The 15,259-nt window shown below is 42.8% G+C and overlaps 1 protein-coding gene across 1 annotated transcript in view; it reads left to right on the top strand.

The window, feature by feature from the left end:
* gipr (gastric inhibitory polypeptide receptor) overlaps window positions 1–15,259 on the top strand; it is a 56,290-nt gene that overhangs the window by 14,878 nt on the left and 26,153 nt on the right. Inside the window, exons 2-4 of the mRNA XM_042063116.1 lie at window positions 11,880–12,065; window positions 12,875–12,971; window positions 14,082–14,189. Of these exons, the coding sequence (XP_041919050.1) occupies window positions 12,000–12,065; window positions 12,875–12,971; window positions 14,082–14,189 (271 nt within the window). The 5' untranslated portion in view covers window positions 11,880–11,999. The remainder of the gene's footprint in view (window positions 1–11,879; window positions 12,066–12,874; window positions 12,972–14,081; window positions 14,190–15,259) is intronic.

Raw genomic sequence — 15,259 nt, 5'->3', positions numbered from 1 at the left:
TTGACATTTCTGACACCATATCCTGAGGAGAGAGACCCTCAAAAGCAACTCCTCCCTAATCCTCCCTGGAAGCCTATTCCCCCCGTTAAGGCTTCAGCTCTGCCACCAGCTTGCAGACATTCCTGCAGACACACGCACAGCATCAGTAAACCCCTGTAGAAGATTCCGAGGTTGTCATGGTGAATTGTTCCCAGCCTGTTAGAGGTTTCGTGGTCACCCTTTGAAGTCCATTCCACCGCTACTCAGGAGCAGCTCATCATTTTCATCATTGCCATGGTCAGAGCTCAATATCCTTTGTGTTCTCCAAACCAGCCAACATCAAGACCACTTTACACACCGGCTTTGTTAAAGCATCTCTAAGCTTATCTTACTGAGTGATTGCTGCCTGAAAAGGTGTTGCACATTTGAAGAGTTTGGTTCCAAAACGCTATAAATTCATTTTTGAAAACATTAACACGTCATGTTATTTAATTGTGTATTTCAGGTAATATCAATAAAATTGCAGTTCTGTTGTTTTAATTGAGTACAGATAAATCAAATAACAATGCCCTGTTACATTTCCACTGAAATTACTAGGCAAACAAAATTAGAATAAATGATTTATGAAAAAATGGAGGATATAGCATTTTGGAACTAAACATTTGTTGTTCATTAGCCATAGCTTAACACCCAGCCCTGTAGGCAATTATAGCAGGCCATATCCATGGAAGACATGTTGTACTTGCCAATCAGTCATTGTGTGTCAAGCCTGTCCTTGCCGTGAGGTCAGGTGTAAATTTATTTTTAAAGAAACCCATCGGGCAAAATTAAGTGTTTCAATTCGCTTTTTTATTTACTTGTATTGACAGCCTTCAGTCCATCCTCCGTCAGCCTGCAGAGGCAGCCGAGCGTGTCTCGTGTCTGCCAGACAGCAGGCACATAGCCAGGAGACAGGTTCCAATCAGTAAGCACCTGAAGCTCACACAGGAATTATCACGCATCATTTCACTGCATTAATAACAGAGGATTAGGGCTCGCAGCACTGCCAGGGTGTGGGATTTGTTAGTGCTTGTAAGGGTGATGAGACTCAGTGCCCAGCTGCATGCTCTATGTGGGCAAAGAATATTAATATGAATGAGGCTCAGACATGGAGAGGGAATGAGCAACAAGATTAAAGACGGACAGTTGTTGGGCGTAGAAATGCTGTAGAGGAGAATCTCATTTAGCCACAACTGGACGTGGTGGTGTAAGTCACAAAGTTCAGTGTGAGTCTTACAAGTAGACTGCAGAGAGTGCATGGCTCTCCGCTCCGATCTGTGAAGTAACTGGAAGTATGACCAAGGATCTGTGTGTCCATGTTTTTTATTATTTAAACACTTCAGTTAAGACTGCGGAGATTGATAGGGACCAGTCAAGGTTGAGGCTAGTCTTTCTTTTCGGAAATGGACAACCTCAATCTGTATCGACACATCTTCACTACAAAGTGTCTTTTTGAAATTGTCAGCTTGCATGTAGTTACATGCACTTCATCGTAACTTCATCGTAACTCAAACAGCATTTGATTTGCGGTACAAAAGAGTCACGCTGTTGGACACTGGACGTGCCCAGTCAAAGAGGCTACCAATGAAGGAACTGTGAGAATACAAATACATGATGTCATGAATACATAAAACATTCATCTACTCAACCATAGCGTGCACACACACACACACACACACAGTCACACATCACACATCACACACACACACACTCTCACACACACACACACACACACACACACACACTCACTCACTCACTCACACACACACACACACACACACACACACACACACACACAAAGCAAGATTACTCAAATTCTTTTACTCGCACGTAAGATCAAGCTCAAAGCGGCAGTGATTTATGTAATTCAGCGACATTAAATCTGTTGACATGTTGTCCTAGGGTCAGATATCTCTTACAGTACATAACTTGACATTTGCATGGCTTTGGACCTATTGTGGTCTCATGTGTTTAGAGTGCCAAATGAAGCTGACTGTTGTGTCTGCTACACATGTGAGAAAGAAAAACATACAATCTTTCAATAAACATTTTTCAGGCACAGGATCAAAGAAACCCTCTCCACAAGAGGCAAAGAAAAACAATCTACACACACTGTTGTTTTGAGCAAATCTTTTGTTTTGCTTCAAAATTTGACGTGAATGGAAACGGCATGTATTTACCTACATCAAACAAAGAATCAAGGATCAGGACAGTGTTTCAACTCCTCAAGATGTGCACAGATTCAGGACAGCACAAGGCTCCTCGCAGCTCGAGAGTAATACGTTTAGAGTAAGATGGTAGGAAGTCAGAGGCAGCTTTATTGCATTTTCCATGTTTTTCGCCTTATACCTAGACTCAGTGGGTTCAGAAGCCATTATGTATTCATCAATGTCATGCCAATGGTGAAATATTAACTGGTGCGGCACTCTGCCGTCTCTGACTGGAAGAGACAAGATGTTCCTTTCAAGCCCACCGCCCCATGACATGAGTCATGCTGAAATAACCCAACGGGGCTCCAGATCCAGATTCCCAGGCAATGTCAGTGCTAATCACCCACACACACACACACACACACTCTAAGTAAATCGCAGCTGTTTCTAAGCCTTCATTAGGCTGAGTGCTTGCTTCATGTGTCCACGTGAAGTCTCTTTGTGAAGAGGTATGGAGCACTGGCCTATATTATAGACAGGTTTTCAAGAGGCCAGTGGGCTTTTTAACACAGAGTTGGGATCAGTTGAATGATCCACTGAATAAATTCTGTGGGTGCAGTTAGAGAGGTTCGCAAATTGGCCAGGACTTTTGGGGAGCAGTCGTTAATTGGTTCAGGTATCATGTACAAGGCCCAAGTTACTTTGTCACCACACTGACTAATATACAGTAAGTTAATTGGTTATGAATCTAGAAAAGCTATGAATCTTACAGGGGCCAGTTCTCTGCTCTCTTCTGTCCAATGTCTATTTGGTTCCAGTGGACCAAATTCTTTAGAACATCCGTATTGGTTACCATAGCAGATGATACATGTAGATGTCTGTCTCTCACCAAGCCTAAAGACATACTGTGTCAGTGTTTAGAGCAAATAAATAACAGTTTGTTGGTTTCCATCCAACTCATTTGCATCTTAAATACATTCATGGATATGCGGCTAAACAAAATACAAATCATTGCACATTTCTGTCAGCTGTATCATGCAAATAAAAAATGGACCCTCCTAATTAACGAATCAGGTGGGACCAGCTGTGGGCTTGAAATGTAAGATTGCCAGGCAGAACAAAAACACCTTATGAAAATGCAACAATTACATGCTTTGCTGATTTGTATTTGTTTATTTTCTTTTGATCAATATTCTATATATGTTTTCTCTCTCTTTCTTATTTTTGATTTAAGATTTTTTATTTTTTTATTTAAGAGTCCATAGTCCAATGTGAGATCTATATCTGAGGTATGTTGTTTGAGATTGTTGAGCATAACAATGCATTGCTTTGTTTGATAATAAAAACAGTGAATTCAACAAAAAAAAACCCTATGATTTTCCATGAATAAAAATGTATCTTTTGGGGGTGCAGTGTAGCGACTGGCTACAGCACCTGTACCCCAATCGGGCCCAAGTGCCTTGGAGTCCAACCCAGGTCCAACCCATTTCCCAATCTCACTCCATCTCCCCATCACTCTCTCCTGTCTGTCTCCACCACTCTCTCCTGTCTTCACTGTCTTCTGCAAAAATGCCCCAAAAGATATACTTTAAAGAAATGTATCTTTTAATTGATTTTTATTACAAATACACATTTGGTGTCTTTCGTATTTATTTCACAATTATTTCCATTGTAGTGTGATTAGTCTGTATAATTCAGCAGTTTCCAAAGTGGTTTCTGGTCCAAAGTGGTTTTATTCGATCCCCTAGTTTCCTTAAGCAACCGTGTGTTGAATAAAGATTTGGCAGACGTTCCTTTGATCAGAGACTCATCTGGAGTGTGTTGTTTTTGTGGTCCGCCTTGGATTTACAGGCTGAGATAAAGGACTTGTTTGATTGGCTGCTGGATAGGAGGTTATCAAGTGGATATGTTGTGTCTGATTGAAAAGACGGGTTGGAGACTGAAGGAGTTGAAATCAGATTAGAATCACTTTGTCCTCAAAGTGATCAACATCTGCAGGAGTTAAACGTGATGTGTAAATAGGAGACAGAGAAGGAGGAGAGTGTATTATCGACAAAAAAGAAACTCACACACCCTCGAATACAAACACTCGCACACATGCACACACCCACACATTCTCATACACACGTGCACACAGATTCTATTTCTATCTATCGCTCTCTCTCTCTCTCTCTCACACACACACACACACACACACATACTCAAACACACACACACTCTAGATAGATAGACAGATAGATAGATAGATACTTTATTGATCCCCAGGGGAAATTCAAGGTCTCAGCAGCATACATACAACACAAACACATTCTTTAACAGCAGAAAGAGTAATTAAAGTATATAATATAAAAACACAACTAAGCAGTAAGGACAGTAGACGATAAAGAATATGCTAAATATACTAAAATACAAATTATACTAACTAACACTTAATACAATATATAAAAATATACTAAAATACAAATGACAAAAGTACAAATTATACTAACTAACACTTAATCTAAATCAATTCTAAAAACAGTATCCACATAGTGGTGATTAATCAATCAGAGGCGCTTGCAATGACTGAGGCAGGGACTGAGCCTGTGATTCTCTGTGCATAGTAAGGTATGGTATGGTGCTCTAAGGTGCTCTGTGTGAATGAGTGTCATGGTGGTAGTGCAATGGTGATAGTGGTCATGGTGATAGTGCAAATGAGTAAGTCCAACAGTGCAACAATGCAGAAATAAAGTAAAGTAAAGTCTATATATCTATATATTTAACTATTTAAGAAAATGTATAAGTGTGGCCACAGTTCGGCTGTGGCATGGAGGAGGGGGTTATGCATATGTGCTAATGTGCTAATATAGCACGCAAGCAGTGAGGCATAAAGACAGTGGTACAAGTGGCTAGTGGACAGACAGTACCAAACATGGAGGGGGTGAAGAGGCAGACAGACTATGCAGAGAAGTCTATCTCTCCTCTTCCCTTAAGTGAGGCATTGAACAGTTCAATGGCCCTGGGGACAAATGACTTTCTCAGTCTGTCAGTTGTGCAAGGCAATCAATCTAACAACCTACCAATCACTCTAGCAACCTTTTGCAGGTTATGTGACTGCATAAATTGGAAACCAAAATTCATTTGAAGCAGAAAACTCATCACACAGGACAGAGACCTCACTGCACTTCAGTTCAGCTACCCCTCAGCACAGCAATTCCACTCACCTAGGAAGTTTAGAGTTTACACAGCAATTCCACTCACCTAGGAAGTTTAGAGTTTACATAGCAATTCCACTCACCTAGGAAGTTTAGAGTTTACACAGCAATTCCACTCACCTAGGAAGTTTAGAGTTTACATAGCAATTCCACTCACATAGGAAGTTTAGAGTTTACATACAGTAGCAATTCCACACATCTACGAAGTTTAGAGTTTACACAGCAATTCCATACACCTAGGAAGTTTAGAGTTTACATAGCAATTCCACTCACCTAGGAAGTTTAGAGTTTACATAGCAATTCCACACACCTAGGAAGTTTAGAGTTTACATAGCAATTCCACTCACTTAGGAAGTTTAGAATTTACATAGCAATTCTACACACCTAGGAAGTTTAGAGTTTGCATAGCAATTCCACACACCTACTGTAGGAAGTTTAGAGTTTACATGGTGGTGGGAGTGTAGTGTTGCCGGGTTTGCATGCAATAGCCTGAGAAGTGGTGAATTTGATTTCCAGCTGCCACCATTGTGCCTTTGAGCAAGGTACTCAACCCCTGAGTTGCTCCGGAGAGTCTGGCTCTGGAATTAATTGGGAATACAATGGCAATCTGTAAGCTTTGGATAAAAGTGTGAGCCAAATAAATGAATAAAATAAAGATGATCTGTTCTATGTTTTGTTCTGGTTGAGAATTACGTTACGGTCACTGACCTCTCATGGCCAGAGAGTCATGACTTTATGCAGTAGAACAGCACATTCCCAAACACAGAGAAGCTCCACATCATCTGAGCGTCCCTGCTGACGCATGCAAAAACCCCACGTCCTACTCTACCACGCTGTTCAGCGTAACACATTAGAAGAAATTACACATTAATAATAGAGCAGGAGCCCTGGCATACATCATTTATCAGAAAAAGTTGCTGACCAAATGTACTTTTTCTTGATTTGAAAGATGCCAGAGATTTTACGTCTGTGCTGAGAGACTTCTGCAAGAGTTGCCCCCCATTTAACCTGTGTGACTGAGCTTTGGGCCTCCAGCCAGAGAATATTAAAACTGATCTAATTAAGCACCAAAGTCAAAGTCAAAGTCAGCTTTATTGTCAATTTCTTCACATGTTCCAGACATACAAAGAGATCGAAATTACGTTTCTCACTATCCCACGGTGAAGACAAGACATATTTTACCAATTTAAGTCCACAGACAAACATAACATTCAAGTAAACAAAAAAGTAAGTAAATAAGTAAATAAGAGGGCACATATAATAATGAAAAAATAAGAGCAGCAAAATTTGGTTGAAATTGTGCATGGACAGTCAATAAAATACTAGTGCAAAGTCAGGCCAATAAAAGGCTTGGGTAGTTCTGTTTGACCTAAGTAATAAAGAAAGTGGCATAGTGGTGCAAGTTATGTAAGAGCAGCAGAAGTGTTGTGTTTTCAGGACAACAACACCAAGTTGTAAAGTGTGCAAGTGTGCAAGTGGAGTAGTGCAGGCGGCCATTGTGGGTCCAATGTCCAGGATGTTATGTAGCTGAGGGTGGAGGGGGGAGAGGAGGGAGAGAGTTCAGCATCCTTACAGCTTGGTGTATGAAGCTGTTGGTGAGTCTGGTAGTGCGGGAGCGCAGGCTTCTGTACCTTTTCCCAGAGGGCAGTAGATCAAACAGATTGTGAGCGGGGTGACTTGAATCACTCACAATTTTGGTCGCCTTGCGGGTGAGGTGGGTGGTGTAAATGTCCTTCAGGGAGGGGAGTGAAGCACCAATGATCCTTCCAGCTGTGTTCACTATGCGCTGCAGGGCTTTCCTGTTGTATTCAGTGCAGCTTCCGCCCCACACAGCGATACAGCTGGAGAGGATGCTCTCAATGGTGCCTCGGTAGAATGTGGTCATGATGGCTGGTGGAGCACTTGCTCGCCTGAGTTTCCGCAGGAAGTACAGGCGGCGCTGAGCTCTCTTCGCCAGTGATGCAGTGTTGGTGGTCCAGGAGAGGTCTTCACTGATGTGCACCCCCAGGAATTTGGTGCTGCTCGCTCTCTCCACCACAGCACCGTCGATGGTCAGTGGCAGGTGTTGGGTGTGACCTCTCCGGAAGTCAACAACAATCTCTTTGGTCTTGCTGACGTTCAGCAGGAGGTTGTTGTCCCTGCACCACGTGGTCAGATGGTCGACCTCCAACCTGTATTGAGTCTCGTCGCCCTTGGTGATGAGACCCACCAGAGTTGTGTCGTCAGCAAATTTCACTATGTGATTGTTGCTGTAGGTTGCAGTGCAGTCATGCGTCAGCAGGGTGAAGAGCAGCGGACTGAGCACGCAGCCTTGGGGGGCCCCTGTGCTCAGTGTGATGCTGCTTGAGGTATTGTTGCCAACACGTACTACTTGGGGCCTCTGACAGAGGAAGTCCAGTAGCCAGTTGCAGAGGTAGGTACTGAGTCCCAGTTTGTCCAGTTTGCAGATGAGTTGTTGTGGTATTATGGTGTTGAATGCAGAACTGAAGTCTATAAACAGCAATCTCACATATGAGTCTCTTTTTTCCAGGTGGGTGAGGGCTGGGTGGAGGGCAGAGCAGATTGCATCCTCTGTAGACCGCTTGGCTCGGTATGCAAACTGGAAGGGGTCCAGGGTGGGGGGGAGAATGGCTTTGATATGTGACATGACAAGCCGCTCAAAGCCAGAAGTCTAGCTGGTTTAATTCAACATTTGCAGTTATTCATTAAAGGAACAAGCCAACTTTTTGGGGATATTATCTTATTTGTAGTCTACCGAGTTAGAGTTAGATAAGAGGATATACTGTTCTCTTCTCTGTGCGCGCAGTAACCTTACCCAGTTAACTGTTAGCCTAGCTTAGTATAATTCACTGTAAGTGGGTTATACCAGTTAGCATATAGCTCCCAAAAGTGACAAAATAGACTTCCAAACAACTCCAAAATGATCTTATTGGAACTTGTGTATTTGCCATGTGTATAAACAATGTAGAATGAGACACATCATGTTTCTAAGCAGATACATACTGGGAACTTGATACTTTCTCACATCTCCTTCTCCCAGATGTTTCCTGGGAAGTGCTGCTGTGTGTAATCACGGCATCTATGTAGCAGTGCTTTGCCAAGACGAAAATGTAGTTCCGAGTTCCAAGTATGTATATAGACTAGAGTGGGGGATGGAAAAAAATTGAGAAGCATGATTTATTAATGTACCTACATCTAGTTTAGCCAGTGCACATATCTGAAGTAGCTTTCAGTGCAGGAATATTATGCAGTCTATCAGTTTGTGTGCTCTGCAAACTATTGTAATGTATAAAGTAGTGTTTATTCTATTATCATGTTATTGTGGTGTTTAAGATCTCCTCTGCATTGCAGCTTGAATGTTATTCCTCATTTTGTAAGTCACTGTAGATAAAAGCCATCTGCTAAATGAATACATGTCAATGTATAAAGGACATACTGTATTACAGCAATATTATACACTACAGTAGTAGTCCAACCAGGCTTTCTCAAACTTCTTTGACCTGAGGCCCGGTCATGGCAGACTTTGGGGCCAGAGGGCCCAATGGCACACACCATGCCCAACACACATCCCACCGCCCTCCTTCGTGAAATAGTCAGTCAATATCGTGCACACATGGAGTCAGTCAACATGTTCCACATCTTTATTCTCACAGAGCAGGATGCATGGAAAGTAGCCACCTGGCTCAGACTTCCATTTATGTTTTGTTTTGCTGTTTGTTGTTGTTTGTTTGTTTGTTTGTTTGAAAGTGCATCACTGCTCAGTGATCGGACCTCAGTGTGAATGTGGATGCCATACTGATGAGGAACCCCCAGGGTGCTGTCAACCATTTGCGTGAGTCGCATGTTGTTGACTAATAAGAGAGAAGACGTCCCTGCGCTTAGCCCTCATTAGTGTGATGGTCCTGAGGTCAATATACTACACTACAGAAATACACCCCAGACAACATCAGGAGTTAGTGTGGAGCGCCAATGAGCTGGAGTTGATTGATTGGACTGAACAGAATTTCAGTGTGTCTGTAACGGCGTTCCTCCAGAGCATATCAGGAATGGAATGAGACCTCACGGGGGCCGTCATCGGCGTGGTCCTTATCATTCTTCTGCATGGGTATAGGAGTGTTGTTAGATGATATGCTTCTTTACTGTACCCACTTATGAGCAAACTATAGCACAAGTCATGTACTGCTGTCATATACAGTACTGCTCTTTTTAGATATTGCTTATTACGCATTGTTGAAGATGTCTGGATGTGAATATTTTTTTCTCTAATTTTCTCTTCCTACCCAAAACATCTGGGGGGCCGCATCATGAATCCTGCTGGTGGGCCTTATGTTTGACACCCGTGCTCTAGCGGCTTTGTCTGGGAGACAGTTTCCAGGCAGATAAATGGATGCCTCTGGCCACTATGTGTAGTCAGCCACCTGCTATGCTGTGTGCTGCCTTTGAACCATCATGCATGCGTGACTGCCTCAGTTTATTATCAGTCCTGTCCAGACTTTTGGTGTAATGTCACGTGTGACAGGATAGCTCTTCTGATCGGTTTTCTAGACCAAAGATGTGTCAGCCAAGCAGTCATCATAGAGGAAGGTGCTGGCCCGGTGGTGATGGATATTGGGCATCTCATTTTAATAGCACATTTTTACTATCTGCATGTTCTGTATAGCCGCTGGCAGTCAGTAGATGACATGCAACAACTGGCAATCAGTATTCAAATGGTACTTTTGCAAAGCAATGCTTGGGGGCATTGTAAACTGAGAATGCTTTTTGATATTTTTGAATTTACATTATATTTACTCTGAAGATGTCTGTCTCCTAGGCATATGACTGTGGCATTGTTGTGGGGACAGTGAAAGCAGGTGATGATCTTGCCTGATGATTGATGTCAGGGATGTGGAGTGGGGTGGTGGTTGGATATTTCAGAGACATGGCAACAAATGAAAAGATCTAAAGTGAAAATGATTTTTACATATTCATATATATTCTAATCTCCATAATTATTCATCAGTCTATTTCACCTTTGGCAGAGATGCGAGCTTTAGAGAGGTAGCATTTAAAGACTAATCTGTTAAGATTCAACATCAGTGTGTGAAATTGTTGTTGAATAATTACTAAACATGGCCTTAACCAAATCCAACCCTGACTTTGACCATCATTTGTAGTTAACAGAGTGTCAACAGATAGTTTGTTGATAATCTGAGCATCTGCAGATAGTCTATGGGAAGTCTTGACTGATGGCCACACTTTCCCTGGCCATGCTTCTGTTTGATGGCCTTTGCATTGCGACCAGGTCCTCTCTGGTTCAGTATGCCCCTCTGATCCTTGCATTATGCTCTGGTGGTCCCCCTCCCCGCCTACCACAGTGCTGTTGTAATGGTCCTATCAGCTTGCGACATGGTGAAGCCCCTACAGATGGCCCACAGCATCGTCCAGAGCATGGACCGGAATGAGCATCTGGTGTTCGATCAGCCGCAACAAGGCACAGGTCATTCTGCTGTTTGCTAACTGCCCCTGCCTGGTTTTCCATAGCGTGGCAGCTTGACTTGCATTAGGTTCCACTCATTCATGAGTCCTTATAGTGACCATCATATGGACAGCGACACCAAGGTACCTGGATCTCAGGTTTATGCCTCAACTCAGATCCTAGCGGGTGTTCCTCTGGAGAACAATGTCTGGACTTGTTACCTTGCCACTGCAACCATTCATATCACACTCACATTCTTTCCAAAATCCAGTGACAATGAGTGGGGGTCTTCCTCTGACACAACATGTAGCTTTCTTATTTGTTCTGTACTTTTTGCCTCTATTCAGATAGGACAATGACGAGTGACAGGATCTTGAATTTCACCTTGGGGATCAATAAAGTGTCTATCTATCTATCTATCTATCTAGGAAGTTAGTGCAGAGAATGTGACAAAAATGCAAAAATGCCCCCTTCGCCTCCTTTTTGGTTGAAGTCTTAAACATGGGGGCCCTCACTCTGCGTTCCCTCTGGCTTCTTCCGAAATGATTGTTGACATGTTGAGATGTTGTACATTTGTTTGCGTTGTATTGCCTGCCTCCTTTGTGCTGCAGGCTGCTTGTACATGTAAGCACATGTAAATGTTTCAACAACAAAGAATACAAATGTATGTGTGTGTGTGCATACTGTGCATTTATATTTGACTCACTACTACTGAAAAAAGCGTGTCAGTGGAAAAAACATGTCCGTGTAAAGTGTAAATGCTGCCTAATGCTGTTTTTGTTTTATTTTTCAGTTCTGTATGTATGTATTTGCTGCTGTGTAGATATTCCATCTGAGCTCACTAGGTTGCCTCCTGCTCGATACTGTATATATGATTTATCTGATGCCGTCTCCAAGCCTGTCTTTGCATCTCAGACAGCTTTGATGCTTTATTTATAAATAAGCCGTGGCTGATATTGCTGTGTGTAATGCACCAGTCATGCTGTAGTTGACGCAGCATCTCACAACTGATGGATTTTTGGTTTGTAATGCTTTTTGTGATGCTGTGTTTCCCCTCAGCGTGATGGGGCCGCTGCTGTGGGCTTCTGAGGGGAGCCCCCTGATTGGTCAGGCCCGGTGACGGACAGTGGGACCTTTGAGATGACCATCCCCACTCCTGCGTCGGCACTGGTCTGAGTGATGAAGATTACGACCAACACTGGCCTCTTCGTCTTCCTCACTCTGTCTGTGCTCTGCAGAATTAAGGTGGGCGCAATCACCAGTCATGTCATGGTCACTTGAGCTCACCCTGACTGACCGGATGTCCGAGTCTAATCCACTGAGATTAAATGAGTTTTCTACCGCTCTGTGCTCTGCTGAAGCTGGGTTGTGTTGTTGGCTGACAGAGTTTTGTTGTGTGCTGTTTTAAAGGTTATTTTGGCTCACTTCCCCCGACTGTTTTGACACTTCACTGAACTGTAAACACTATGATCACCGTGCTTGAAATAGTAGTGTGTGTGTTTGTGCGCAGTGCACATGAGTGTACAGAATGTGTATAAGTGTGTGTGTGGATGTGGATGCAATAAAATATATGTGTGTGTGTGTGTGTGTGTGTGTGTGTGTGCGTGTGTGTGTGTGTGTGTGTGTGTGTGTGCGTGCGAGCACACAGTGGTGGTTTCTTCACCCTGCTGTAATTGTACTCCTCTGAGTTTATAGATGCCGATTAAATTGTGTCCTAATTTACTGCAGCTTCACCTCGTCACTTCCCAGGTCCTGATTGGGTTTAACGTGCCCACAAAGGCCCTCAGAGGTGACTGTGTGATTCATTACGCCCGAGTCACTCTGCACTGTGTGTAACTCACCGGGTCACACCTGAAACGATGTGCTTGTAGTGCAGCGACCCTGGGCCACGTTTGAGCCTAATGCACAGATTAACCCAGATACGGTTCCCACAGCATCGTTTGTGGGCTTATGGTCATAAATGTGAGTGTGTGTGTGTGTGTGTGTGTGTGTGTGTGTGTGTGTGTGTGGGGGCTTGTGGTCATGTCCTGTGGTTTGTGGTCTGTGGTTTGCAGTCAGCGTGTGGGAAGACTGTAAAGGACACAGTGCATGAATGGAACCTATACAGGAACGAATGTCTGCTCAAGATCAGCACCGACCCCAAGCCATCAGGTAACATACAGTACACAACTGTGAGCGCACACACCACGCACACACGCACACACACACACACACACACACACACAGTACACATATACACACACACACACACACACACACAAATTCAATACATTAGAAAAATAATATTTAATCTAAATCTAAATGGTAAGGGTACATGAAGAATCATCTATTTTTTAACACAATTTATTTAATTTGTAGATACAATCCAGATCTTGTCAAATCCAGAGGCATAAAAAAATTCCAAACCAATGGCTCATTGTATAAATGTTGTGGACAGATGTGGAGAGAGGGAAATGACAGAGAGGCGTTGACAGCAAACTTTTCCCCATGTGCAGGGATCCAAAGTGATGTACTAATGTATGTCTGTAGTGAGCATGCTCTGAGCCGTGCTTATTAGTCATCCCACTCACTAATCCCCTTCATCGCACCTCATCCCCCAGCCTGCAGACTGTTACTAACACATTAATAAAAACCTAATCTTCCCAAATGGAAAAATGTAACCCTTGGGCCCCAAAAGGCAAGCGTGTGCTAACTACATGCAAATGTCCTACTGTCGTGTAGCAATGAGCACTCTCTGCCCACACTGAATCTGTTAAATATGCCGCTCTATTGTAGGATATTTCTCGTTCGAAATAGCAAAACCAGAAAGAAAATAAGAAACGGGGCGCCTGACCAAAGATCTGCTTAAATCGTTGTACCACGCTACACACTGCCCAGCACTGCGTCATGCTACATCCAGCTAGGACATTCCAACTTAAAACAGTCAACAAACAGATTTAGTTGCTAAGGCTCGCTCACATTGCATGCAGTGAGGACACGATGTCAGCTGGTGGTGACATCTATTCACATTCTGTTATCATTTCTGTCTGTGGGGAAATAAAATATGTCATTACATTTTGGAATGTATTGCTTTAAGGTTGTCTAGTTTATCTGGTATCTCATGAATGCAAAGGAGGTCGTTTCTCTCAGTGTGGATGTGTTGCTGTTCCCACATTCTGCTTTGCATATTCCACATTGATTTTTCACCTTCTTTCTTTCTTTCTTTCTTTCTTTCTTCCCTCTCTCCCCTCTGTGCTCTCGTCTGCATCTCTGCTCCGACAGGTCTGGTGTGTGGTCGTATGTTCGACATGTACGCCTGCTGGGCAGATGGTCTGCCCAACACCACCGTCAAAGTGCCCTGCCCCTGGTACCTTCCATGGCATGACCAAGGTACATCGGTTAACTAGGTAGCAGCTGGGGCAACTGGGGTAGCCGTGGCCTACTGGTTAGCACTTCAGACCTGTAACCAGAGGGTTGCCGGTTCGAACCCCGACCAGTACCGCTGAAGTGCCCTTGAGCAAGGCACCTAACCCCTCACTGCTGCTCACTGTGCCAGGATTAGTGTGTGCTTCACCTCACTGTGTGTACACTGTGTGCTGTGTGTATTTCACTAATTCATAGATTGGGATAAATGCAGAGACCAAATTTCCCTCACGGAATCAAAAGAGTATATACTTATACTTATACTAGGTAGTAATAGTCAGGGAGCTCACAAATAAATCTGTCACTTATCTGTGCTGTAAGTGGTTTTGTGCAGGAAAAGCATTATGGCTTAGCACCAGGCCTCTGATGACAGTGGTTGGAGTAACCTTTTTAATGCATGAGGATAGATATTGGAGTGACCTTTTTAGTGCATGAGGATCTTCTATGGGCTTGTTCAAAAATCTCCTCAAAACACATCTCTTCACTGATCCCCTCACCTTCCCACCCAGTACACTTACGCATGCGCACACACTCACACACACACACTCACACATACAGTACATACTACCACCCCTTCTTGTAAAGCGACCTTGAGTTTCTTGAAAGGCGCTATATAAACCCAATTAATTATTATTAGGGCTGTCAATCGATTAAAAAAGTTAATCTAATTAATTACATACTCTGTGATTAATTCATCTAAATTAATCGCATATATAATATTTGCTGTGAAAGTATTTTAAATATTTAAATTCAAATGAATCATTGAATAATCAGCATTAGTGACATTAAAGTTCAAAAACTCTTTTATTAATATTTTAATAATGGCCATAATAATCTATGATATGACCTAATATGCTGAGGAAATAAATTCAAAAGTGCTTCGGAAAGAAGTTTTTTTTTCATATACAAGGTATGTCAGGCCACAGATATAACCTAGGGGACACAATGAAAATAAATTTACACTCCCCTTAATGTCAACACTATTTCTTTGCATTGATGTGTGACTTTAGAGTTGATGAACTCTGGTGATATGCAAA

Source organism: Alosa sapidissima, chromosome 15, assembly GCF_018492685.1.
Source record: "Alosa sapidissima isolate fAloSap1 chromosome 15, fAloSap1.pri, whole genome shotgun sequence".
NCBI classification, from domain to species: Eukaryota; Metazoa; Chordata; class Actinopteri; order Clupeiformes; family Clupeidae; genus Alosa; species Alosa sapidissima.
Note: the sequence above shows the minus strand (reverse complement) of the source record. Positions and strands in the feature narration are given on the sequence as shown.